The sequence below is a fragment of the Lutzomyia longipalpis genome, chromosome 3 (genome assembly GCF_024334085.1).
Source record: "Lutzomyia longipalpis isolate SR_M1_2022 chromosome 3, ASM2433408v1".
Lineage (NCBI taxonomy): Eukaryota > Metazoa > Arthropoda > Insecta > Diptera > Psychodidae > Lutzomyia > Lutzomyia longipalpis.
The window spans coordinates 22,770,342-22,797,619 of NC_074709.1; the positions used below are offsets into that span (position 1 = coordinate 22,770,342).

At 32.3% G+C, this 27,278-nt stretch overlaps 1 protein-coding gene across 3 annotated transcripts; it reads right to left on the minus strand.

The window, feature by feature from the left end:
- Positions 1 to 636: 636 nt before the first annotated feature.
- On the minus strand, positions 637 to 26,790 carry LOC129792783 (transcriptional coactivator yorkie). 3 transcript variants are annotated; one of them, XM_055832145.1, is made up of 7 exons: positions 25,401 to 26,790; positions 7,234 to 7,376; positions 5,335 to 5,433; positions 4,553 to 4,668; positions 4,321 to 4,477; positions 3,792 to 3,853; positions 637 to 3,688 (listed from the first exon to the last, which is right to left on the minus strand). In XM_055832145.1, exons 1-7 carry the CDS (start codon positions 26,063 to 26,065, stop codon positions 3,599 to 3,601), a joined length of 1,332 nt encoding a protein of 443 aa, XP_055688120.1. In that variant the 5' UTR covers positions 26,066 to 26,790; the 3' UTR covers positions 637 to 3,598. The 3 variants fall into 3 exon arrangements, with proteins under 3 accessions (XP_055688120.1, XP_055688119.1, XP_055688118.1); XM_055832144.1 differs by having other exon boundaries at positions 5,275 to 5,433; positions 25,401 to 26,751; XM_055832143.1 differs by lacking the exons at positions 637 to 3,688; positions 3,792 to 3,853 and having other exon boundaries at positions 4,148 to 4,477; positions 5,275 to 5,433; positions 25,401 to 26,752.
- Between the last annotated feature and the right edge of the window lie 488 nt (positions 26,791 to 27,278).

The window sequence follows — 27,278 nt, forward strand, 5'->3', positions numbered from 1 at the left end:
ACTGGGGAGCTTCCTAGACACAAAATTCTGATTTTCCCTTGAAAATTTGTCGGAAATTTCAAGAAAGTTGCGAAAAACTTCAAGTGTGAGGGAGACAGTATAAGTGACGAGCGAGTAAGAGAATCGCGGTCCCATAATAAAATTTGAACTTTAACGAATTTTCTTTTTGCATTTCGACAAAATTCGCGATTTTCTTGTTTTTCCCCAAATTTTTGGGCATAAAACGAATTTTTGGGGCTCCTGGGGCACTTTCGGGTGCTCCTGCGCCCCCAGGAAGTTTCTCCGTGCAGAAATTGAGGCTGGCAGAAATTTTGACGGTTGGGGATTTTACACGACTCCGTTTTCCCGGAAATGGATTTTCGCAAACTTTTGGAATTTTTGATGCCAATCGACGCGGCGTCGCTTTCTTGTCACAAAAAGCACAATTTCCCCGGAAAATTCGGTGGAAAACGCGAGAAAACTGCGAAAAACTGAAAGTGTGAGGGAGACGGATAGAGGTGAAATGATCCATCTCATTTTCTCTTCAACAAAATATACCAAAAAGGGCGCCAAATTCAAAAACCGCAAAAAATACGTAAAAATTTTTTTTTGCGCTACGAAGGAAGATTCTGGGGGGGAAAATGAATATCGTAGCTGTACAGACGCGAAATCCTTTATTTATTATATAGAGAAGATATATTCATTTTTTTTAAATACAAAAACTTTTATGCAACCATCAATTTGAATGCTATATAAATTTTTCTGTGAGTTACTTCTTTTTTTCCTTTTACTATAATACTCGTTTTATTAAAGTCCAGCAGCTTTTTCAATCTTTTTCTTTTTCATAAAAATGAGCAAATTTTCTTGTAATTTGATTGGGATTTTTTGGGAGTAGCAGGAAATAAAATCAGTTGTCGATTAATTTGCTTAACAAATTGTAGACAATGATTTTTTTTATTTAAAATTTTTCTTTTCAATAAAGTCAATTATTAAGGGACAAGAGAAAAGGGGGTGTATGAAGGGTGTCTTAGAATCACAGGAGATTGTAAATATTACAAAGAAGAAGAAAACAAGTGATAACAAGCAATCTGCAACGGTCAAATCTCTGCTATCAGAGAGGTTTGTGTGCAATGTGCTAAAGAAAAAACATAATAAGTAGGTAAGTTATTTGCTCCGACTAAAGAAAACAAAAAAATTGAGCAATGAAAATAAAATATAGGTGGGACAAAAAAGCGACAAAAATGCTCTGGAACTTCTCTAAAAAAAATTTCATCCCACATTTTTTCACCTTATTTCCCATTATTCTGCATATCACAACAATTTGTGGGCTTTTTCCTCCTTGAGATACATTTTTCTCTTTTTTTTTTTTCATTTCATGCATTTTACTCTTCCTCTTTGTTTATCAAAAAGCTTGATAGAAAAATTTAATTTCTTCTTTTTACGTATTAATGGACGGTTTATCCGGTTTATCATTTATATTTTCTCATGTGACTTTATAAATTCTTCTCTTTTTGGCTCCTTTTTTTCTGTGCAGAAATAATATAAAGACAGCAAATGAAATAAAACGAGGTTTCTTCATAAACTTTGAGAAATATCCCCCCCCCCCTGTGATCTCTGGACAACGAGAAAATCGATGGTTCAATATTGTTGTTGTTTAATTTTTGTATTATTTCTGAACGTAAATTTAATGATAAAAAACTTTTTTTTTCAATTTTCTTCTCACTATTAGCTATTTCTCTAATTTTTTTTCTAACTCAAATAATGAATAAGAAACTTATGGTAGAAAAAAATGAATAAAAGGTAAAAGAAAAAAATATAATTAAGAAAAAAATTGATTTATACAAATTATAATGAATGCACTGTAATTTTCAAATATACTTCCTAAAATGCGATTTACATGGCAACAAAAATCAATTAAAAGTCCCAAAGATTTAAAAACTTTTAAAAGATTCTAACTTTCATGTCCATCAAGCATATAACTATAATTATACATTACATTTTTTTTTTAATTGATTATCTTAATTTTTTTTACGCAAAATTCTCAACGAAAATGGAAACCTCAAGAATTATTTCGCACGCTGTCTCTATAATTTTTTTGCATTAAAAAAATAGATAAACAAAAAGAAAAGATTTTTTTTTAATAATTATTGCTTATTGTCTATGGGCAGCGAAAAGAATTGCTTTTCATATTTTTTTCTTCAATTATTTCCATCATCGTAGCAATTCTTTTTTTCTTGCTTTTTCCTTTACATTTTCCTATATATAAAATATATATAAATTCTATCAACTTTTCTTCTCATTTATTTAATAAAAATTAAAGAGACTAAAAAGGTAAGAGTAAAAGCCATTCTAATACATACATAATTCTATTTTAGAGAAACACAATTACACTATAATTGCTTATTTTTGTCGCAAAAAAAAACAATTCCCGGCGACTATCATGATTTTGTCCACATCATGGAATTTCTTTTTTTTTTCAACTTTTCATTTTGGATTAAAAGAGAGAATTTGTTTTGTAAAAAAAGTTAAATTTTGTTTTCTCTCTTTATTTTTTTTCCTTTTCCTTCTGACAATATTTATAAATTATAATGATATGCTATAAATATAAGGCACTCAAAGGTTTCTTTTTTATATTTTTTCTTTCTTTTTCTTCACAATTGCGACTTTTTATTTATTTTTTCTATTTCTTTCATTAAAAATACTTCTTAGAATTTAATAAGGCCTATAGTTTCTCTTTCATTTAATTCTAACCTAATGTAGATCTTAGAATTAAAAGTAATTTTTTTTGTCTCACAATAATAGCCTTAGAATACATAAAAATATATATTTTATAAACTATACCATGAAATAAAAATATTCTATGTAAAATGATGGACGTTCATTGCTTTCTGTTTTTTTTATAAATTTTAAAATTTACTATTACTCATTTACATATTGCAATCTCATTACAGGGTGTAGCATTAGATTGATTGCTGTTAATGTAAACAACTAAAATCAAGACGAATTTTTTCGAAATAAAAATTCAGATTTTTCCGAAAATTAAATATTTCTATAATGAAAAAATTTAAAAAATAATTTTAATTCTTTGCAAAAAAAGTCGAAAATTTAGTTGAAAAAATAAAGTTCTATGCTACTGCTACACCCTGTATCTTCTCCTATTTCCACACAACAATCAGTTAATAACCCACAGCTGTGCAATTTCTTCTGCAGACTTCATTTTTATACAAAATAATATTTTTTTCTTGTAAGGCATAAAGTTTTCTTTTTTTTGTTGAAGAATCTTCTTAATTTGTCTCTTAAAAGGCACAGTGCGAGGAGAACCTTGCACGAGAAATGAAAATTAAACTATTTTTGTGCTTCACATCATTCAACTTCCATTCATAACATTTTTCATGCACACCACATCACGTTTCTCATCACACTTTGCACAACAATATAATCTCAAAATATAATAGAGAAATATTTTTTTTTTGTAAAAACTATTAATAAAAATATTTAACTTGAAAAGGCACTTTTTTTCTCAACTTATAAAATAAAATTCTATATAGAGTAAAACTGACTGCAATAATGTTCCATCACTGTCGATTTTTTCTCTTTTTTTTCCCCTCTTTCTTTGTCCCTAGATCCACGTGAGACTGTCTGTTTTCACTTCAGAATCCATTAGACTGTGTACATCGTCCAAAATATCATTGTTAAAGCCTTCACCGAGCTGAGAGTAGAGGAAAAGATAAATATTTTCAGTGGGTGTTCTCATTGATGGTGCGAATTTATTGATTTTCTCAAGAACATCTCTGTGTGATTTTTGCACTTACCTGAAGAGAAGGAACGAGATCATCTGTATTCTCCAGAGTACTCGTTTCTAGAGTCCCACTTTCTGTGACAAGAAAAAACCAACAGAAAGTTTTAATTTTTTTCGTATCGATGCAATTTCCGAAACTACTTATAAAAATAAAGTTTTTTTTTTCAAAGAGAAAGAGAAAGAATGATTAAACAAAGTGCAATTAGAAGGGAAATCAGAACACTTTCCGTGTTTTTCTGATTCACATTTGAGTGAGCCAATTAATTAGCATTTTAATTGGTGAGTAGGTACTAGAAAAAGTACATAATATGCAATGCAAGGTGATTTTCCTTGCTTCTGCTGCTTCTCGCTTATAATTAGTGCACTGAACATTATACATTTTATTTAAGAAAGTTCTTTTAAAAAAATCAACTTAAAAAAAATGATAATTCTTTGCAAACTTTCCTTTTTTATCCTTGACGGATTAAAAGGAATAAAATCATACTTTTTCTTTGTAATTGGATAATTATATTTTACATTAGAATAAAGTAACAAAAACATACCACTTATGCAATCCATACTATCATCTATACTCATAAAATCTGAGTTCTGTGGCATGGAGTAGTGATTGGATGTGAGACTTAAACCACTATCGCTCGATTCCTGTCGCGAGTGATCCGTTACACCGGGAAGAAATGGATCCATTTGAAGTCCCATTGTCTATTTTAGATGAATAAAATCAAAATCAGGTAATCCTATTCAATGAATTCATTGCTAATGCAAAAGAAAACTTACTTGATGTTGAATTTCTTGTTGACGCTGCTTCAGATATTCACGCTCTTTCTGCAAATTCTGTATGTTTAGCCACCCTCCTGCGTTCCGGGACATTTCTGAACGTTGAAAATGCTCAGCTGAAAAGAAAATTAAACTTTAGTCATTCACAAACAACAACTTACAATATATTTCAACTGACTTAACCATTAATTTTCAAAAATATTTTAACACTTGAAAATATTTAAATAAAAAAGCAATACGAATAGAAAACATTTTTGAAAGACTTAAAAACAGTTGAATGAACCAAGTTTTTTTTTTTTAAATATAGAGCCTATAGCATATAGCTTTTGAATGTATAAATAAATAAATGCGTGGCTTTCTCAAGTTATAACTTTTGCAGAAAAGTCGAGTCTCGGAGTGATTTATGATTTCCTATAATTGAATCTAAAATGTTCTGAGCATTAGAAAAAAATCAAACGATACACAACTTCCCGTGCAAATGGTTAGGAATTTTCTCAATTATTTTCTCACACAGGTCGGTAACAGTGGACATATGATATGTTGTACCTCTCGTGTGGGTAAGAATTGGCAATGCGCTCATTGAAACAAATCAATATGGGCAAAATAAGCAAATATGATCACACAAAATATTTTTCCAATAGGTAACATCGTGTGATCAATCAATTTGTGTGGCAGGAAAAGAGAGGTGTTGGACTTTAGATGTAATAGTTCAATATACGTACGTATTCTTGGGTCGAACCAAGAAGTTGTACGGTTAATATGGTTAATAAAGTATGTTTCACCAGCAGAAGTCACTGCCTGCTCCCATCCATCGGGTAGTGGGCCCAGCAGTGGATCCGATGATACAGATGTGGCTGAAGATAATTTTGTCACTGGGTTACCTGCAAAATATTATCAAAAATAAAATTCATCAATACAATTTTCTTTCATTGTAAATTGTGGAAGTTTTGAGGAAAATATATTCGAATAACTTTCAAATAGTTTTCTATTCGTCATTTATTAGAATACCTTTTTATGTAAAAAGAAAGGAAGAGTATGTAAATACTTTTCCTATCCATTTTTTGTACCTGCGTTCCTCCCTCTTCTCTTTATTACCAAAAAATCATAAAAAAAAGATTTATTGACGTAAATTAGAATTTTGCGTGCGTTCCAACAATTTTCCCAACATTCAATAACTCAATTCGTAAAAGAGAAACTTGAAACCTTTCTTCTCCTCATCCCTCATGCTAATTAGACAATTTTTGGATGAAATATTTATCATTTTCATTCAATAGTTAAAAATTTCGATTATTTTATTAATTTCAACGCAATAAATTTATTTATTTTTTTTATTTCAAGAATATATCAATGATACTTTGTACTTTATGTGCGATTGATAAGAAAAGTCTTCGAACAAGTCCCGCACAACAGATTACCCCTACTTATTGTGAATTGCACTCTTGAATTGAAAGAAAAATCATTGGTAGATACCTACACATATAATAAAAGATTGTGTAACAAAATACTGACTGGAAAAGATTTGTGATTGATAAAAGGTCATCAGTTGTTGAATGAAAAAAAGAAGCAACTAATCAATGGGCACAGAGAGACATGATTAAATGACTCATCTGTCAGCATCCACACGGCCAGTGTGTGGTATAAATTCTTATCACGAAAGATTCCCCTCTTACAGAGTGCATAGCATGGGTCAGAGATCCGTACAAAACCGCGTGGACTTTGATTTGCTTTCAACCACTAATCTTCTCTCAATACTTTTTTTTTGTCATCCAATATGTCTCCTCGTCCGTCTGATGTTTATTATTTCTTAATCAGCAGAGAGTTTTTTTTTTTTCAGAATATACATACTTCATTTCTAATTATAGTTGTAACTAATTTACATTTACTATCTTGAAATTATTACTTCACAATATCTGTTATTTCTTCATTCAATTTAATTCTGTGTGATCGATAAATCTTTGATGCTCTCCTAGGACACAAAGATTGTAGTTCCTTCCTTCTTATTTATAGTTTACAATATATAAATTTTATTTGAAAAAACTGACTGCATTTTGAGCATAAAAAATGATATATGCAACGACTTGTTCGAATTTTGGTTTATATTTTCTCATAAATCACCAAATTAACAATTTCTTTTGACAACACACAATTCAATCGTGTTGTGTGGGCAAATGGAGCAAAGACAGCATAGAGTCGAATAAATTATAAAAATTGTGTGTGGCGGCAAACAATATAATGCAGTACCTTGACTAAAAGCAACTTAAAGGACCTTCCAACCTTATGCTTCTGTAACCCACTTTTGTTAGCCATCCACTGACACATTTGGGGAGATAATTAATAGATTGTGTTTGTTGCTCACACGAAAATAATAATGGATTGAAATGATTATGAAATAATCACGCCGATTGCAATCAAATTTCATGTAATTCTTTCTTCACCGAGATCTTTGCATGAGCTTTTTTTGTGTTTATGATCTCTCGTGGTCTTTTGCTTGATGTTTTTTTTTCTCTCTCTCTTGTGTCTCTCTATAATGCCAATTTCTCATTGATCACCTTATACCTTTGTGTGATTTAGCCGATTTTGGGCTTTGTTCTCACAAATATTGTGCTGAATGTATATATAGAAAGAAAACCATTTGAAAGTGAACGAGGGGAGGAGTAATGTGAAATTTAATCATTCCTTACCGCTGTTCTGCTGAATTGGTGGCTGCTGTTGCTGCGGCGGTTGACTTCTTAGGAGTGAGTCTGCACTCTGGTGTGATACGAGAGCTTGATGTGCAGCTAATTGTTTCCTGGGGTCCTCCCATTGTGTCGTACGTGTGTTGTGGCTGGAAAGAGTGAGAAGAGGATATACATATGAGCAACTGTTATTGGAATTTCCCATAAAAATCAATACATTTGACTAACAGGTGTTTATGCTCACAAAATTCATCCCCTCAAAGTAACATGCGTGGTCAATTCACCATTCGTTCATTAATTTTTCATGTTTTAGCAGAAAAATTCCAACATTCCAAGAACCTATAGCAACGTTAGCATTCACAACAAAACAGTCAATAAATTCACTTCGTCATTTTATGATGATACTTTTTTCCCGCCATCAGTCTCAACCACACGAATAAAAGAGGAACATCTTAAAATAATTTTTTGCATCATTCATACATAAAATTTTACGCTTATCTCATGGACTTTTCTTTTATTCCCTCAATTTACATTTTACCTATTAAATACAAAGGAAAAATACACAGATAGATGATTGTTTATGCCTTCAATTGATTCAACATTAAATGTTTTAAAGAACTTAGGATTTTTTTTATTAATTATTCCCCATAAAAACCCTTTGATTAAAAAATATTAAATGAATGATATTTGTGCTTTAAAAATTGCTTCTATAAGAAAAACATACCACAAGAGTGCTTGCAAAACTCTGCGTAGTTTTCTCAAATCAGAAAAATAAATAAATCCGCTTGTGAAAATCATCTTGTTTCCCCATTTTTCCACTCCAATAAAAGTCAAATGAACATGGGCGTTGATCTCAATTGAAAATTCGTGTTTTGAAGGCAAACTTTCTTCGAAATTCTCAAGGAAAGTAAGTTTTGAAGTAAAAAAAAATAACAACACGCACAATCACCTAAATATAATATCCAAGTTTAAAGAAAATTTTGGCAACTTATGTTATTGTTTTTCACACTGAAATAAAAAACAACTGCGGAATACTTTTTTTTTTCTTATCAATTGGTCCGTAAATCATTTGAATGAATCACATTAAATTGTTGTCCTAAAATCCTAGTGAATGAATAAGAATCTTTCCAAAAGAAAAAGGAATCTATAGATTCTATGGAATTGGTGGGTGTATAGCATAAAGAGTTAATGATGAAAGAAATATACAGCATTTTATAGGATGATCACCATTTTATGACGTGTGTTTTTCACAGCACCACAAGAAGGCGTTTCTGTGTACAATTTTATGATTGTATGACGTCGTGTGAGGAGGAAAATTTGCGTGATTTTTCCGCCATCATCTGCTGACCATTTTCAGCCATTCACCAAAATTTATATTATCTCACACACGCTCAATGAGCATCACCATACAATTTACACACACCGCGGGAATTTATTTAGCGTATAGAGAAATCACATGAGTGATGATCAAAAAGTGATCCTCGTGTATTTAATTAAATGAAAATTAAATTGTATGCTTCATTTTATAATTTAACCGGATGTTATCGAATTTATATTTGGCAGAGAGTGGTATGTTTCTCCACCATTAATTATATCTCACATACCATAAATTTTCAAGACAATAACACAAAACATGCCTTTTAGTGCTTTTTATTCTCATTTTTTTTCTCTTTTTAATTTTAAGAGCAATCAACTTAATTTTACTTTAGCATCACTTTTATTCTTGGAATAGTATAGTAATATGCTACTGCTAGCTGAGTAGTGATAACACAATCTATTTTGATTTCTTTTTTTTTCTAGATGACTCAACTGGAAGGAGTTGTTTCAGATTAAAAAAAATCCAAATTTTATAGCATAATTTGGGTTCTTATTAAGTGTGACCACTTACTTAGTATGTATTTTTCAAGAATCACACCGAAATGGCGCCTCAAATCTGCCTTTTAGAATAATATTACGTTTAAAAGCATTAAATTTAGATCTACGAAAAACACTGCACGCCGCACATACACATTCATATTAACTCCTGATGATTTTCCTCTTCGTCTGGTTTGTGGATTGTGTGTACTTTTTGCCAATTTATAATTAGATCCATTGGTGGTTGTAAAAGTAGAATCAAAGAAGTGACAAAAAAAACTTTTTCGTTCTATGAAAAGATGAATGAATAAAATAATTTTTACTATCGATTATGTATCACGTCCTTATGGATTATTATACGTTTACTATGAATGACTACAATATCCTTTACAATTCAAAAGGTTTTTGGTTTAATTTTCTATGAATCATCCTTTCGGGAAAAATAATCTACTTTTCTTTTTTATTTGTGAAAGAAGAATTTAATACAGAATGTGACTAAAGAAAATGAGCAGATGCAATGAAAAGTTAAATGAAAATTGAATTGAGAAAATCGCACAACTTGTTTATAAAATTTTTGTGGTTGGAGAAGATGTGTACAATATAGAAAAAAAATCGCTTTCAGATACTTGTGTAGCGGAAACTGAATATATACGAATGTTTTAACCCTTCATATACTAACGATTCATATTGAAAGTTCAACGATTTTTTCAAGACTTGTTTTTAGTTAAAGTATTTCCTTGGACAACTTACGTAGGAACAATTAAATTCCCATTTAAAAAATGAAATTTCAATTCACTAATGATGCTAAATCTCCATCATACAATGCGCGAAGGGTTAAAGAGATCACGTGAAGTACTATTTCTGTCTTTACGATCGTAAAAATCACATTAAGAATTCTACAAAAAATCCTATTTGCAAAAATACAAGGATAGATTAAATGGATTTGTGCAAAGGGATATAAAGAAATGGGTTTAGCCCCTTTAGCCGTGCTTGAGAGAAAAAGCGGAAAAATTACGAAGAACCTTTTTTTTGTTAATCCGACAACATCATACATACATACATACAATTGTCCATAATATCGCATCTGTTTCTTGGATTAATTCATTAAGTGAAAGACTCTATTGCAGACATACATACAATTCCCCATGGGAATATGTATTTCACAGTATACGGACGGATGGAAGAGATGAAAATTACTTAAGTTAGAAGAAGAAAGAAACACACAACTGGGCATATAGCAAAACATCTCATCAGCCAACCATATAAATTCTCAATTCTATAAATATCACTTGTAAACTCCAACTCTTTCACTCCTTTTCCACAACCATTTCCATTTGTTTTTCCCCAAGATCTCTTGTCTCTTTAACTCCATCATTTTCTTCTCCTCCATGTCTCCACAATGCAACCCCCGAGTGCGTCAACATAAAAATATAAAATATCCATCTTGATCCCCATTCCATACGCACTGGTACATAACATTAATTATAAACTTACATTTATTCATGGGTTAAAGGGTAAACAAAATATTAATTTGCAGTCTCGGCGGAGACTTCATCTCTGTTTATTCCCCCACTTTTTCACAGCAATTCTCTCCCTTTTGTAACAATTAATATAACAAGAGAATTGTTCTACAATGTTCTTATATTAAAGAGGGAGTAAAGCTGAATACATAAAATGCCTATATTTACTGGACAATTATCGTGATATTGTAGTTTAGGCTGACAAGGAATAAGCAGACTGTCTAAATAGTTTAAAAAAAAGAATCCAAATTTCAATCTGATAGACACTTGTTGAATTTTTGAGGAAAATAGGAACTAATTCAAAATCAAATTGTAAAATCTATAATTTCCTTCTTTTTTTTTTCTTACCCACTCAATGTATGAAAAAAAAACTATCCACTCATTTACACAACAATTACATAAAAAAAATACCTTTTTTATGGGACTTTATAATTTATGTTATTTCATCAACGAAAATAATCTTTGAAATATAAATAGGAGAGACCTCGGGTGAACTACTCCAAATTTATTACGTGCCAATATTTAACAATAAAACGTGTTGGAAGAAATCTCATTATTTTTTTCTCTGTAACAGAATGCAATTGATATTTAAACATTCTGACATACAGTCATTGGAATTGGATAACAAAACATGGGAAATATGGGAAATTTTCTTTACTCATGTACATCTTTGAGGAATTTACAACTCATATCAGTATAAGGACTGCATGGTTCTTGCTAACATTAAAAAAATGTTTTCTTCTTAAACTTCTTTTTGTCACTTCAATGTCACCTATATCCGGTATTGTACATTCCTACTTCCTTTTTTCACAGGAAAGTGTTCAAAGCCTTTGAAGAATTTTCAACTTCAAAAATGAGAGCTTAAAGCGCACAAATATAATTATAGAATTTTATGAATGAAAATTTTCAAAATAAATATTTTATTTATTTAATTCAAGAAGCGCATATAGCCTAAGTTGTTGCGCGCTGTGAAACCTGCATAGTGATGATAATTCAAGAAGTTTTTTTATTCGAAATCTTTTTAGTGCGAACTATATTTATTAAATGTTCACATCCCATTATCCAGTCATAACCGGTCATATCATTGCACCCAAACGCAGTTCATCCTTCTGCCAGAGCCCGTAACCGCCGAAATCCCAAGGCGCCGGGGCAATTGGCAATTTTTCTTTTTTTAATATTTCTATAAAAAAGTATTTTTTAAGCTTTTTTAAGAAAATAATTTCTTTAAAAAATCCCCCTTTTCCTAATGAAAAAATAAAATTAACTTTGCTACATACAAATTTCTTTTTTTTCTTCAATTTCTTGAATAATTTTCTGAAAAAAAAAGGTTTTCCAAACCGAACTAAAACATCAAGCCCATTGAGCAAGCTGTTGAATGATTTTTCCACGCCACGACCCCCTAAACTTGGATTTTTTTTATATATTTAAGCCGCCGCCACCGTTACTATGTACGGCTAGGGGCTCTGTCTGCGTGGAACATCAATTTGATTTTCTACACCTGAAATCGACTACACCTCAATTCTTGGAATTGAAAACAATTCCACAAATACATCAAATATCCCTGTACTCCATTCATTCTCATAAAATGGTAAACACATTCAACTCTCGCACTCACACAGTCGCTATCGCAAGTGATTACCAGCAATATAAATAAACAAGTTGTTTGAGAAAAGTAAGTTTATCGTGAAGATTTCTTAGTATAGGTAAGTTTGTGGTTGGGCAAAATGATCAAAATGACGTTATTAATTACTAAAAATATAAGATTTTTAAAGATAGAATTTGTATTTAGAACATCATATGATATCATGATATTTGTTAATCAAGGTGATTCTTTAAGAAGTATCTTAAGTATTTTTACCTCCGAAGGTATTAGGTACACTTTGAGTGATCTTACAGTGGTATTGATGGATATCACATGAAAATCATGCAGAAATTGCGCAAAGCTATAAGAGAATTTCTTTGTAGAGCTTTTCCCTCACTCCTTAATCTTCAAGCCTCTCATGGAGCACTTATAGACACACGTGTTGGCAATTTATTAAAATATCAAGTCTCTCTAATTTGCATGATCAGGAACTGATCATTTATGAGAGAGTAAAGAAGGTACAAAAAACTCCAATGTTGTTTGTATTTGTTAGTGACATCACACGATCAAATACATTCTCATCTCTCTCTCTCCCGTTTAATCGTGGAATACAGGTAAAAATCTCCAGAGAACAACGATAAATATTATAAAATGAAAAATGTGAAAATGTATATATAAAAAAGTACTTGTTGTGCACCTCTCTGCCTATGTATTGCTGACTGCGCAATCCGGTTGAGGTCTCTCTCATACCTGTGTGTGGGGAATGGCGCTGCTAACTACGTTTTTGTTACTTCTACCGATTACAACGTAGTATTTATGTTTTATGGGTCATTCCTGGTGTGTGGGCCAAAGATTAAAAAAATAACTAAAAATATAGTTCGATCTGATATCTTTTCATCGGAATATCTACCTAGGTTCCTATCTACGTTAGTGTAAATTCGTAAACAAATCACTATTTATTTAGTACATATTAATCGATCTGTTTAAGATAATAGTATAACGATCAAAAACTTTACTTTTAAAATCGGCACCGCCGCATTCTGTTACAAAAATTTAAAATATTTCCAAAGTAGACAATATGATTGAAAAAAAAATTAAGACCAAAATTCTAATATGGCAAACAAATGCTTTTAACTACATTATTTACTTCTATAATACCTCTTTACCTTCTCTCTTTCCGTTCTTTTCATGTTTGTTCCATCAATATTACATAGTATATGGATATATACAGCCAAATAACCACTTTTTATAATCAATTCCTCTCTCTTTCTTGTGCTAAGGTATTATATATTATACCTACATATTTAACATGTAGACCACTACAAATAAATGGCCTGTTAATATTTAATTTACCTATTTTATTTTCCTTTTTACTTTATTTTTAGTTTAATAAAACAAAATACTTTCGAGATTCATTATATATCTTCTACAGTACATAATATTGTGAACTTTGGAGTCATTCGGTTTATGAGCAATTATATCATATCCACGTTAAATTAAATGTATAAACCACAATAGTATTTTTTTAAATTAATTCGGTTGCAAAGGAGAGGTAGTTAATGCTTTTAGTATTACCACACAATCAATTAGCCATCTCTCGCCAAGTTGTCATTGTAGGTGATTTTTTAATTCATTTCTCTGGGTGTATCGTGTGTAGCTTTTACCCCAAGGGGAGACAAATTGAAGTGTACCGTATGGAAATTGATCAAAAACACCTGAATAAACCATGTGGAGAAAAATTGAGATCAATGCCCCAGTGAGAAGAGATGAAATCCCTTCGTGTGATCTTTCTTAACACTATAATGTAAGTACCTCACATCATTCACACACATTTACTATATAATATATTCAACGATCGAGACAATAAATTAACATTGAAGAGGAAATTTCAAAATGTTATTTATAAAAGCACATCATGAGCTCGAGTGGAGACTTTTCTCCCGATTCACTCTATTTAAAATGAAAATTAAATAATTAATTTACTTGTTTCTTCTTTCTTAAAACACAATTATTACTAGAGTTTCTAATTATAATACACACCACCATTTTATTCTCATGTGAAACCAATATTAACTTTTCCTCATGCCACAATTTGCTGGCTATGCTACATGCTGCTACCCTATGTTGTCCTTTGATGCGAAAATCTTTTCAGAATGATTAGAATAATAATTTGAAAATTCTCAAAATTAACTAATAGTAAATTAATAGTATTTTTTTCGTAGTACTAAAGCTTCTCTAAAAAACAGTAAATTTTGATGCCGTGATTGCTTTAAATATTAGGATATATCTTCCTAAGTTGATGCATCTGAAAGTGAAAGTTGTTATTGCATGTCCTGCATGCATGCAGATATGTATACAGTACATATGCACTTAATGTTGCAGCCAGTCAATAATGGGGCAAGAAAGTGAACAAAAGGAAAACCCAATGAGAATGCGAGGGAGAATCCAATGGACGTTTTGTTGAAATTCAGAGTTGTTGACATAGTGAATTAATTACCGCATTTACGGTGACACAGCAGTGTCCACAAATATCAGGGTGTGAGCAATGAAAATCTATTTTTGCCTTCCTGCACATGTTTCTTAAAACCACACTTAACTTTTTAGCTGTGTTTTTTAACATTTTCTTCCCTCCCCCGACTCCTCAATACTTATGCCTCTGTGACCTGCGAAAAGCAACTCGTCAAATCTTTCGCTTCTCTGGGAATAACAAGCAAAAAAAAATATGACGTTGATTGGGACAACAAACTCCCTGAGGAACGTGGCCAAAAGAGTTGAGTAATATGTACAACACATCGGGGAGAGCTGCGAGATCTATTGAAAGTGGAATTGCAGAGTCTGTGTACACTAACAGCATATGGGGGCGTCTCAATCATACAAAATTAGTCGAGTGTGACTAATCGACCCGATCACGGGTGGGATTTTCATGCCAATTTTGTCGATCCTATTAGTATTTATACCAATAAATTTTCTCGATACACATAAGGCACAACTATGTTGGATATTAAAAGCTTACTCTACAAACGCAAATCTACATCTTTTCTTTACTTTTAATTTTTTGTTTAAGAAAAAGCTACTGAATCATTTGAATTATGTTCTAAATTTTGTATTCATAATTTATCCAATAAAAGGAAATTATAAAATTTTGTTTTCATTTTCCCTTTCAAAAAAAAAAAGTTTTTTTTCTGCATAAAGGTATATAAATAAAAATCAGGGCGTATATATGTTCTAAAAAGTCCTCTACATAAACAAAAGCTACACTCTTATGAGAAAAAAAAGTGATGGATGAAGTCACAACCTTGTCGATCACCATGATCTAAAAATTATTTAAAACTGATCTGTGCTCTTCTTTCTTTTTATGATATTCTTTGGAAACAAAAAGTCACACGCGATAAGTATAAATATAAAAAAAAGATAATTAAAATGAAGACCTCCTTTCCCGCGAGTTATTGACTTTGCGAGAGAGCAATTGCAGTGCGAAGGAAGATTTTCCATTTCAATGGATGTCTTTCTCACACTTTGGTGTTCTTAATTCTAGCATTTGTCTATTTTTATTTACGATTTGTCATACAAGTGGCGCCTTTTGCTTTTCATCTGTAATGTCTGAAGGCGCGTTCTGGGTTGTATTTTAAGAAAATCTCCTCAGACAAAAATATACTTCTTCGATGCCTTCTTTTTTTCCATCATCCAACTCCAATTCCTCGCATTCACATACATATTTCTCGTCACACACACAATGATTCCAATAGAAGATGATTTTCTCGTGTTTAGAAGAAGATCCCCAGAAAAAAAAAGTATAAGCAAATAAAATATAAGAAGAATATCTTGGAAGGAAGAAGAGCGAAATTTCTTCTCCAAGAATGTAGGAAAATGAGGAAAATAATATAAATATATATTTACATACTTTGCATTACATAGACAGGATGTGGCGACTACACTCTGCTGTATACATACGATCAAAATGTGATCGTGATGCTTTCTTTTGTTGCCACTTGCGCGAATTATTGACGTCTCGGTTATTTTCAGACGACACAGAGATTTTCGTCGTCGGCTCTCACATCCTCTCACTCCTCAAAAAAGTAACTACACCATTCTCAAAAATCATGGCGACAAGAAGTTGGCACTTTGATCATGAAGCAACAAACAAAACTTATATACGAGACGCTCACGTTATGTGAAGAATATCCACGCACTTGATAATCTTCCTCTTGCTAATTTGATCATGCCATAGTTAATTCACACACCTTTTAAATCACTTTCATCCATTTAGGCAACAATTGAGGGTGTTTTAGAAATAATTTTGAGTCTTTTTTTTTCACTTTGTCATCCCACATTCACGAGATCACACCCAAATTATGGCCGTGAATGTTCAATAGGTAATCGCACATTTAGCTCTCTTTTGCAGCTGCAATGCTGCCTGTAAAATTCATAAGCGTACTTTAGACAATGTAGGTAGGTCAACGTTATTGGGTACCTATCTGATAACTTTTCCATCAGTCTGATTTAATTTTGCAATTAATCTGAATTGTCCATTGTCAGCGTTGTCTCCGAATTTTCTTACAGAAATAATTTTAAACATATTTTGACGAATTCTTAAGAATAAATAATAACTTTGCAGAATAATTACAAAGATGAAAATTTGCTAAAGTTTGCTAAAGTATCGCCTCCAATATGTGACCAAATTGCCCAATCAAGTGTGATCAAATAAGCGTATTTAATTTGAATCTTAACATAAAAAATCACGAACTTGTCATTTTTTTCATCTCTCTGTGTGCTCCACCTTTCCTCCAACACTTTTCTCTCTCAGCTCAGTGGGTTCTTGTTCCACCTCAAGTAAAGTTGCGTCAATTTAGCAGCCACGCAAGGTGAATTGCACCAATAATCGTGGGATTAGCTTCGTGTTTATTAAATTTCCGTGCCTCTTTTTCTTTCTCTATATAAAATATTACTATTATTTAATCCACTACGCCGTGAAAACGTCAAGTTTCTCTCACACCCGCCATTTGTACACAATAAATTGTAATAATTAAAACACTTGAAGTTGAAGCAAGAAAAATTTTTTTTCATTTTCCCCTCTCCTAACAAGTAGCATATTTTTTTTTAATTGGACATAAATTAATGTACCTCAAAGTCGTTATGTATTTTTTCCTCGAAAATTTCTCCCATAATGATTCCCGCTATAACATTAAACTTTTCATTTAATTGATGATCTTAATTCTAATCTTTAGAATATTATTTTTTTTCCCACAAAAGAAACACGGAGTGTTACTATAGAATTTTTTATTAAAATATTAACTAATTAGTCGTTAAAATACTTAAATATTTTTTATGTTGAAAATTATTTTATTTGGAGAAATATATTTAATTATATTATATACAATTTGAAAAAATCATCTAAATTGTAAAGATTTAATTTTGATTTTGGAATTTTTTTAAGCTGAAAGCATCAAAAACAGATTTCCGTATGCAACCATATAGTATTTTATCGAAACATTCCTTTTTGCAAGTAAATTAATATTGCGTGATGTTAATAGATTTTTTTGTTGAAATTCCCATAAAAATATTTTCACTAAACCATTAAAAAGAATTAAGAAAAATCCACTTATTGTCCGTGTAAGATGAATAAATTTCTTATTATTAGCCCCAGAATAATGTTACATGGTCATGATCACGTCTGAGTGTTGAATTTTTGTGAAAAACTCTGTGAACCACGGCAAGGCCATCGCAAACTTCTGTTTCATGTACTGGGCTGTTAAGTAAAGAAAGGCAGCGAAAAAAAAACTTGAAAAGAGTCAACGTTTTGCCACAGCTCAAAAGTATACTGTCTGTTTACTCTAGCGCAATTGTCTTATCTCAAGTAGATCTCTCCGAGGCATGGTGAAAAATATAAAATATTACATAAAAAATTTTTCAGTCATTCTTCATTATACCAAAATGAACGAACACTCTTCCTTATTGAACGTGACAGGAAGGGGTAAAACACTATAAATGTAAAACTATGGCATACACTGTGCAAGTTTCTTTTAAAAGCCTTTTAAATATATTATGGTAGTTTACAACCTTAAGTTAAAATATTCTTTAAAAAGAAAAGTCGATGAATTTACATTTTGTGATAATTCTATGTTAATGTTATATTTTCGTAAAAGGATATGCTTAAAACTAATCATTAGTTACATTTACTGCTAAGAATTAGAATTAAAAGATTTTTTTATAGCTTTAATCTGCAGATAAAAGGCTATGTACTGTACAATATGTAGCTATAAAATGTATAGAGAAAAAGTCGTATGAAGAAGTGAAAAGAGATCTTTTCTTGCTTTGTTGAATAAACCAACAAAATCCAGAGGGTTGTTTTTGTGTGTTGGCTTCTTAGAAAATATTCCCTCCCTTTTTGACAAATCCACTTGTTGCTCTATTCCCATAAACGTTCCCCCTTTGCGATTGAATGAAAACGCCGCGTGTACCTGTTGCTCTCCCCGAGAAATAATACAACAATGGTGCTTCAGCCTGTGGGATCCCGTGAGAAAAATTATTGTACAAATTTCACATGAGCTTATAAATTTGTGTAAAAAAATATTCGATGGACATATTATAGTAACGTGTGATAGTAAATTGATATAAATAAAATAAAATTGTATCTATTTTGAAGAAATTCATATTTTATTTCTCATGGCGCCAGCAAATATAAACTTTCCTAAAAAAAATATTCACAACATACGAAGAAATTGGATTCCCATTTAACAGCGTCTACTGGAATTCTCCTCAAATGAGATGGGATTGAAAGTACAAACTATGCAGAATATTTTCTTTCACACAACCATGAATCAACTTTTATCAATTGAATTTCCAGGAATTATTCCTTCCTCACCCATTGAGCAAAAAAAACTGCACATGCTGCGTAATATGCTATGGGTGAGGAAGAGATCGAAAACGGATGTTGAAATTAGAAACGCTTATAGTGACCTTTAAAGGGAAAACCCCGCTACTTCCTCTCATTTCCCCCACTACACATCCCTTAGAAATAATATTGTTATATCAGACATAACAAATTCTTCATTATACTAAAATAAATTAAAACAGACAGAACACAAATATTCTGTATTGAATACTAAATTATTTTGTCTTATTATACGAATAGTTCAGGTTTTATATTTATTTTTGCACTGAATTATCCATCAAAAAAGGGTGGAAAACTAAAGAAAAAAACGCCTAATCTGAAAGATCTTAAAAAAAACAATTCACTTAAAAATAGCTTCAAATTAATTAGTTTGCGTCAAGTCATTTAGAAATTACAATTCATTAACTTATTTGTCATCATCACATTACTACGAGGGAATGAATTTATGAATGAATTTATTTTTATTCAATGATTTTTCACCCTTTCCCACTCCATTTAACTTTCTCTAGAACTATTTGTTACTCATTTCCTATAATTTACCTTTGGCTTAAATTTTCTTGTAAATAATTAAAAGCAAGAAAATAGTGAATCATTTCATGATTTTCTTAATCATGCTTCAATGTTTTCAGAATACGCGATATTTCTTTTAAGATTATTTGTTGAATTACCATGAATTTGAAGGATTTGAGCTAAAGACGAAAAAATTGGGCCAATATTTCCTTTATACTTCATAAAAAATTGAAAATCCGTGAGAAACTTTTACTCACATAAGTAAATCTTTCGGTCACCATCCTAAATGTTTCCTTCAACATAATAATCTATACCTTTTATTATAAGGAAAAATATACAACGCTCATGGCTCATCTTCTTGTTAATAGCTAAACGGTGACCTTTTATTGTGAGTAAATTTCAAATCATGATCTTCACGATCGTCTTCGCCATTCTACCCAGCCATTTGTATTGAAAGGAAACGCAACAATTGCCATTTTAACGCGCAATTTTTTTTTCACCATTCTCATGATCGTGATTTTTATTTAACCACCTCATTCATTATTTCATTTCAGCTCACAATTATTTCGAACTGCTGCAATACGATTGTATAAGAAGTCACAATTTATTCTATGTTTTCACATATTAACCTATGTGGAATTCTTCTTGGATAATTTTCCTTAATCAAGTAAATAATGGAAAATTTGCAGAAAAATTACAGAAATATATTTAAAAAAAAAAATCTCCATTTTTATTTTTTCTTGAGCCAAACCCTCTGGCAAAAGAGCTTTGCTAAAATCATTTAGCTTCCACATCCAACAATATGTAGGTAGGTACGTTACAATCATCACGGCATATTATTTGTGCGGAATTTTTATTCCTGTAAAATATTCACTATACAGTACGCGGTGGACCTCCCGGAGCAAAACAAAAACGACCCAATTCGTATCCGGTTCTTCGCGCAACACTTTTTAGTTGTATTATTCTTTTTTGGTGTGATTTAATCTGAATTTCTGAGAAGAACTGAACTTCTTAGCTCTGTCAATGTGCGTCATCTGAGAAATCTCGTCTTCAGCAGCAGTGGAGTAATATCTTGTGTGTTCCCAACCATCATCATTTGATTGATTCCGTTGAATTAATTGATGTGACTGTGAGAAAATTCAACAGTCAAATTGAACAATCATTTTTCAACTGATTACCCCGGTCACACCCTATTATGAAAAGAAAATGTAAAAGGGTTTTTTTTTCTCATTATACATCGTACATTACATATATGTTCCCCCCATCGATAGCTTATTGCCACAATTGACATGAAAAAAACCACACAAATTGAGCGACAAAATGGAGCCTTTTATGAATGAGACGATACCCACACACACATTAACTTTGATTTTTTTGTGATACCCCTCATATTGGATTATCCAATATAATAAGAATTGAATATATATCTTCATTCACTACAGAAGCCAATAAAATTCGAGAAAACCCATAAAATCGTGAGGACGGCCAAACAGAGAGATTCACACCATTCAATATGAGAAATCATTCTCAACACAAAACTATATATACATTACACTATACACGGGCAAAGACTATACGGCAATCATATAAAGTGATCTTCAGAGTGGCTGAGAGATCGTATGTGAAGATCTCTGCAAGAAATGGTATTATTTGTAGTGTTGCCTTGGATGGCTATTTAGTGTGAGAATCACGAAAACATTATGAAAATGTGTAGCAAGGTCAAAATAATCGAAATCGGTCAATAAATATCCGCCCACGATTGATAAGAGACAAAATTGTCATGATCTTTGGCCCCGATCTCTCTGAGTGTCTATAATGATGACCGCTCACACGCTGTTTATTGCAAATCTCTTTCAATGTAATAGTTATACTTTTTTTTCTGTCTCTCTCCTTTTCAACTTCAACCAAATAATGATTTCTTCATGATATAACACATTTTTATTATTTTTTAAATTTTAAAGTAGGTACTTTTAATTAAAGGCAATTTAATTAAATTATTACGATGGTGTTTTTCCCAATGAGATCGTATTTCCGTACACGGGTATGAACTTCTTATTTCTCGCATATCAAAAGGAAAATATAGGGGAAAGATCACTAATCCCCACAGCCCGTATATAATGATATTTTTTCCTCAATTACTCAACATTATATTGATTTCATCTACTCAATCGATAAAATCTTATCATTATACATACTAAATTGTACATTACGCTGTGTGAGGTAGAAGAACTGAAAAAAAACTCACGATAAGAATCAACAATAAATTGGCGACAAACCGATAAGGTAAGAAGGACAAATCACTCCTTCAGTCTGTTTTAGTGCACTTATTGATGAACAATGAGAAAAAAACGCAATAAAGTATGTATGTTTTTGTATTGAAAATGTCATAAAAGTACGTTGATAAAATGATATGCACATAACATCATAAAAAGTCATTCATTTCTTATTCTTATTTTTCAAAAATACGGCTGATCTTATGAGTCTCGATAAGATGTCTAAAATTAATTTTTGATGATCTCTCGCATAAAACATAATCTGAATTGCAGCTTTAATTGCATTTGATAAATTTTCAAACATAATCATTGTTTTGAATATCCCTGTACATTTAAACATTTTCAAGTTATGCCCACAAACACTGCGATGTAGGGTCTTTTTCTCTGATAAGATAATAATTAAAGTGAAGTAGACGCAATGTTTGCCGACTTGGTGCGCTTGTAGTACGAAGGTGACACAAAATGATCAATTTGAAGACACTCAGCACTTGACGCAATTTCATAGGAAAACTTCCAAGGGAATAATATAATGAAGCTGGTGCCACGACGGTAAGTTGCAAATCAGCATTTTTTTATCACAGAAATTATTTATGTACAAGAAACTTAAATTGAAAATTTTCGTATAACATTATAGGTAGATTCATGTGAGACATACGTTGGAGATATGCTTTGCTGTGTAAGACAATCATATTATGTGATATTTCACATAAATTAAAGATTAACTATTGTTAAGGTCAGATTTTTTCGACTTTCTCAGATAGGCCTTAAACTCTGTGGGTGCACGTTCTGGACCATGCGCTTTACAAAACTTCGAAAGAATCACAGCTAAAAATAGTAGTGGAGGAAAATTGTTCTAAGCGGTATCCTAAAAAACCCTTTAATTTAACTTAATAGAAACTTTTTAAGATTTACGATCTTTAAGATTTTTTTTATTTTCTTATTTTAAAATGGCCGCCTTCTGCCATTTTGGCACTCCATTGCAAATAGAGGGATAAAATTCCAATATCAAAAAAATGGTTCAAATAGTTCAACTGATAAATGGAATCACAACGCATTTATTGGTCTGTTCATTGTGGAATACCAACGTTCATAACTGGCTCATGTGGATGGAATCGTACAGTAGAAAGATGGAGGATCATCAGCGGCCACCAGAGTAGAATTCTCAACAGCTGAAGAGATATATATTCTTGCTGAGTTGAGCAGCACACATACATTTACTTTATAAAGGTGAGACCCACCGTGAGCAACGAAGGAGTACAACATCTTTGCTGGACAATCAAGAAATCTCTTTTTTATTTCTTCAATCAAGCTCAAATCTTTTCAATAAACTATATTTTCTAGAAACACTAAAAAATAATAATTTAAAATATTTTTTTTCTTTTTTTTAGGAGTAAATTTCCTTTACTCGAATATAAAATGATTTTGGACGTGAAAGTAAAGAAAAAAATCCAAGTGATCAGCCTCTTTGATGGCGATACACGTAGAATATAAGCAACAAGTTGCTAAACTGGTGTTTTGTCATACATTTTTCCTCTTTTTCAGCTTCTTAACACAAACACACTCTCAAAAACTTCTCAAATTCCTTCATACCTCCATTGAAATATTAAGACATTTGAACAACATAAAAGTTCTTTTCCTTAAGACTCTGAGAGTTTTCTCAGCATTTAGAACATTAATCCTAGGAAAAACCCCTAGATCCCTTAGGAGCTTTTCATGTTGGATCATGGGGGAAATGGGAAACTAAATTGACAAAGAATTGTGTACGTACAATCAACTTTTCAACACAAACGCAAAACCCAACTCCACAATTCAGTCTACACAACGAGTTTCCCCTTCTTAAACTCCAAAGCACCGACACCACAAGAAAGCCCACAAGAAAAGTTGAGTTGATTGCAAGTGATCAGCAACAAAGTTTCATATATTTATCAATTTGCTATAAAATATAGATAATTTGGAATATTTATGCACACATGAACAATCACAAAAGATCATATTTCATGAAAATTAACAAAAAAAACTTTAAGAAATTGAAAGATTGTTAGATTTCTTTAAAAAAAATTTAAACTTTGTCTAGGAGTAAAGTAAAGAAATATTTTAGAGTTAAAATCACAAAAATGCATTCGAATGGCTTCTTGGGGCCCCCAAGCTTGAAAAGCTGATGAAGGAAAAAAAAACTTACTGCGTCTCTCACCCATACACCTGAGCATAAAGGCAATTGCCGTGGCAGTTGAAGAAATCAATGGGAATAGAGGAAATTGCCGCAGGAGATGGCAACATAGGTGGGTAAGAAGGGTGTGACAGAGATGTGAATAGGCTTGAATAGAGAAAAACTTCTCTCACATAAGGGAGTTTGTTGGACTCCATCGCGTACCATAAGAAGAAGAAGAAGTCCAAGAAGTTGATACCTTCTTGGTGATCACACACCTCAACCTATACCTACATATATATTTACCTTTCCAACATACAAATACACCAATACATAGGGGAAGCTCGGGTAAAAAGTGTTTACTTCTTTAAAAATTTGTTTTAGAAGCCGACGTATGTGTGAATTGAAATAAAAAGTTAATTTTCAAAAAAATTTCACTTCTTTAAAAATTTTTACGGAAAAACTCGGATTTTTTCTTCGGAAAATTTACATTAGCCCGACTCCCCGGGCAAATGTGATAAATGTTTATTTTTTTCAAAATAAAGCCAAAATAATATTTCAATTATCATGATGTCAATATTTCCCGAGATATTGCAATCAATTCTTCGTCTTTTAACTTTTTACCCCAGGTTTCCCTACATTCCCAATTCATGAGAAAAGATTTCACACAAATTGCTTCTTCAGTGGAAAAATTATCACTTGATCTTAATGACAAAACTTACAGGAAGCATTTTGGGTGATGGGAGAGAAACAATTAGAAGACTATATGAGGTAAAAGCGACAATTTACCCAAAAGGTTTTTCTTGCAAATTGCTGCTAAGTATTGTTTATTTGTGGAAGAAATTCGACATTTTGGAAATGGTCAATCTTGGGCCTCTTGGGGGTTCACCATATTGTTCAGCTTAAGAGTTCAAAGGAAGTGTGATTATTCTATTGATATCAAGAAATACGTGTGAACTTTCAAAAAAAAATAACTTCAATTAAGTGGCAAAAAATCAGAAAAATTGTATAGTACTACATGTAAATATAGCAAATGAATATAATGCATTTTTGCATCAACATCATTCAGTATCATACTAGAATTTATGATTCAGTTATTTATAATTTTTTTTTAAAAGAGTTTTGAGAAAAATAGTCAAGATGATAAATAAAATTATCCATTTTTTTGTGTTGCAATTCAACTAATGAAGCTATAATTCCATAGTTCAGGTTGTATTACACAGATATGTATAAGCAACTCATTGCAAGATCTGCGACTTCTTATAAGAATCTCGCAGTTAGACAAATTCCCAAGTTGGAATGCACTTCTCTCACATCCAATAGGCAAAAGATTTTCACATACATACATTCACACACAACTGGGGAGCTTCCGTTAATTCCACAGCAAGTCACTTACTTGAGATAGTAGATTTGTCCCTCTGCCGTTCTTGCCTGCTCCCATCCAGGCGGCAGATCACCGAGTTCATCTTGAAGCTGAATGGCACTGATCACGTCGTAGCTGCGCTGGGACGCGTGCACCGCCTTTAGGGGCGTCTGGGGTTGTGTTTGGGTATTCTGGGCAGCAGTGGCGGATGCAGCAGTAGCACCAGCTGCAGCCGCGGCAGACTTGAGGCTGGCTGCGTGAGTCTGTTCGAGTGTTGCGGGGCTGCTGTGGGCCCGCGAGTGGCTAATTGAGAGTCGCTGCGTGAGTACTGAATTGGCAGCCCCAGTAGCGCCTCCACCACCACCCGGTGCATATACGATGGTTGTACCAGAGCCAAAGGCTGAATCAATGCTGTTCTCGCGCGAATGTGACACTGATGGGGACTTTGAGCCCGTCGATGGGGGATTAAAAAAGGAATTGGGCAATTTTCGCATACGAAGTGGGATCTGCAGTGGACGATTCTGCTCACTTGGCTTCAGGACTGTGTCAAAGAGTGCCTGGAGCTTTGTGGCGGAATCCTCGTCCATTCTCACGACTAGATTGCCTTGCTTCACATTCTCTGACTCATTGTTGTTATTATTGGGGGTGTTGCTGAGATTGTTGCTACTTCCGCTGCTGCTGCTGTTGTTGAGAGCCATTATTATGCTATATCCGGAAACACCCGGCTATTCTTTTTTTCCCTCTCTGTATTTCCAGGAAGTCACACACAGAGTCTCTGGCACTTGCGCAGTGCTGGTTCTTCGGTGCAAAAAAAAAAATAAGGAGGGAAACCAAAATCTCACACAAAACAAGAGTCAGAAGCCCTTCCTGTGCTCTCTCACACTTGGACTCTTTTCTCACTCCGTGCTTCTTTCTCGAAAGCCGTGAAGAAAAATTTTTGCGTTTCTTCTCACACAGTCACCATCTTTCTTTTCACTTTACTTCTCCACCGCGCGCCACCTTGAGATCACTCGCCTACCGTCCTCTGCCCCAGTCTTCCAGGCAGGATAATTAAATTAAGTAACAAATAAACTTACAAAGAGCACCAAATATTTTTACCTCACTGCCTTTCTTTGCACGTCGTCACATTTGCTAAGTTTTCTTTACACGCACACAAAAACGCGAAAATGGGAGAGACTTCTTTCGTAGCACGAATTTCAGGAGAAATAATTCGTTCCAGGGAAGAAACAAATCTTCAAGCACTACAATCAAGCACTGAATGTCAACATATAGTTGAGGGAGGAAATAAGAGTAACTAAAAAAAATTATCAGGTCCACCACCAAAAAAAACTTATAACGAGCAAAAAACACAACGATCCCCAACGGCGGATTCGACTGAACTGAGTGAGTTTGAGTTAAGTTGAAGAAACGCTGTTTACAACAGCATATATTCTATCTGCGGCAGAAGTGTCTCTCTAGATACGATATGTGCTGCTACAAACAGCGAAATATCGATACTTTAGCCAAGCATGGGCCCCCGGAAAAATGTATTCCAATTTGAATTTATGGTGGATGATTTTACCTTCTCTTTTATTAATTTTCTTTTAAATTTTGTTCGATTTGACTTTTAAATTCATACATTTTACCAGTTTCTACAATTTTTTTTAGAAATAATTGTTAATTTATAATTTTAAAGATACAATTTACAAATAAAAAAAAGTTATTCAAAAACGATATTTTTTTCTTTTTTACCCTGCTCTCCCCTATTTGTGTTTTGCATGTTTCTCCTTGCATTGGATGTTTTTCTCTAAAGCTTTTTTTTATATTTTTTTGGTTTTTAAAATGAAAAAGATGAGAAAATTAGGAAAATTACATGTCTGGGAGTTGCTGCAATGAAAAATTGAGAGAAAATACGAAAAATAAATTGAAAAC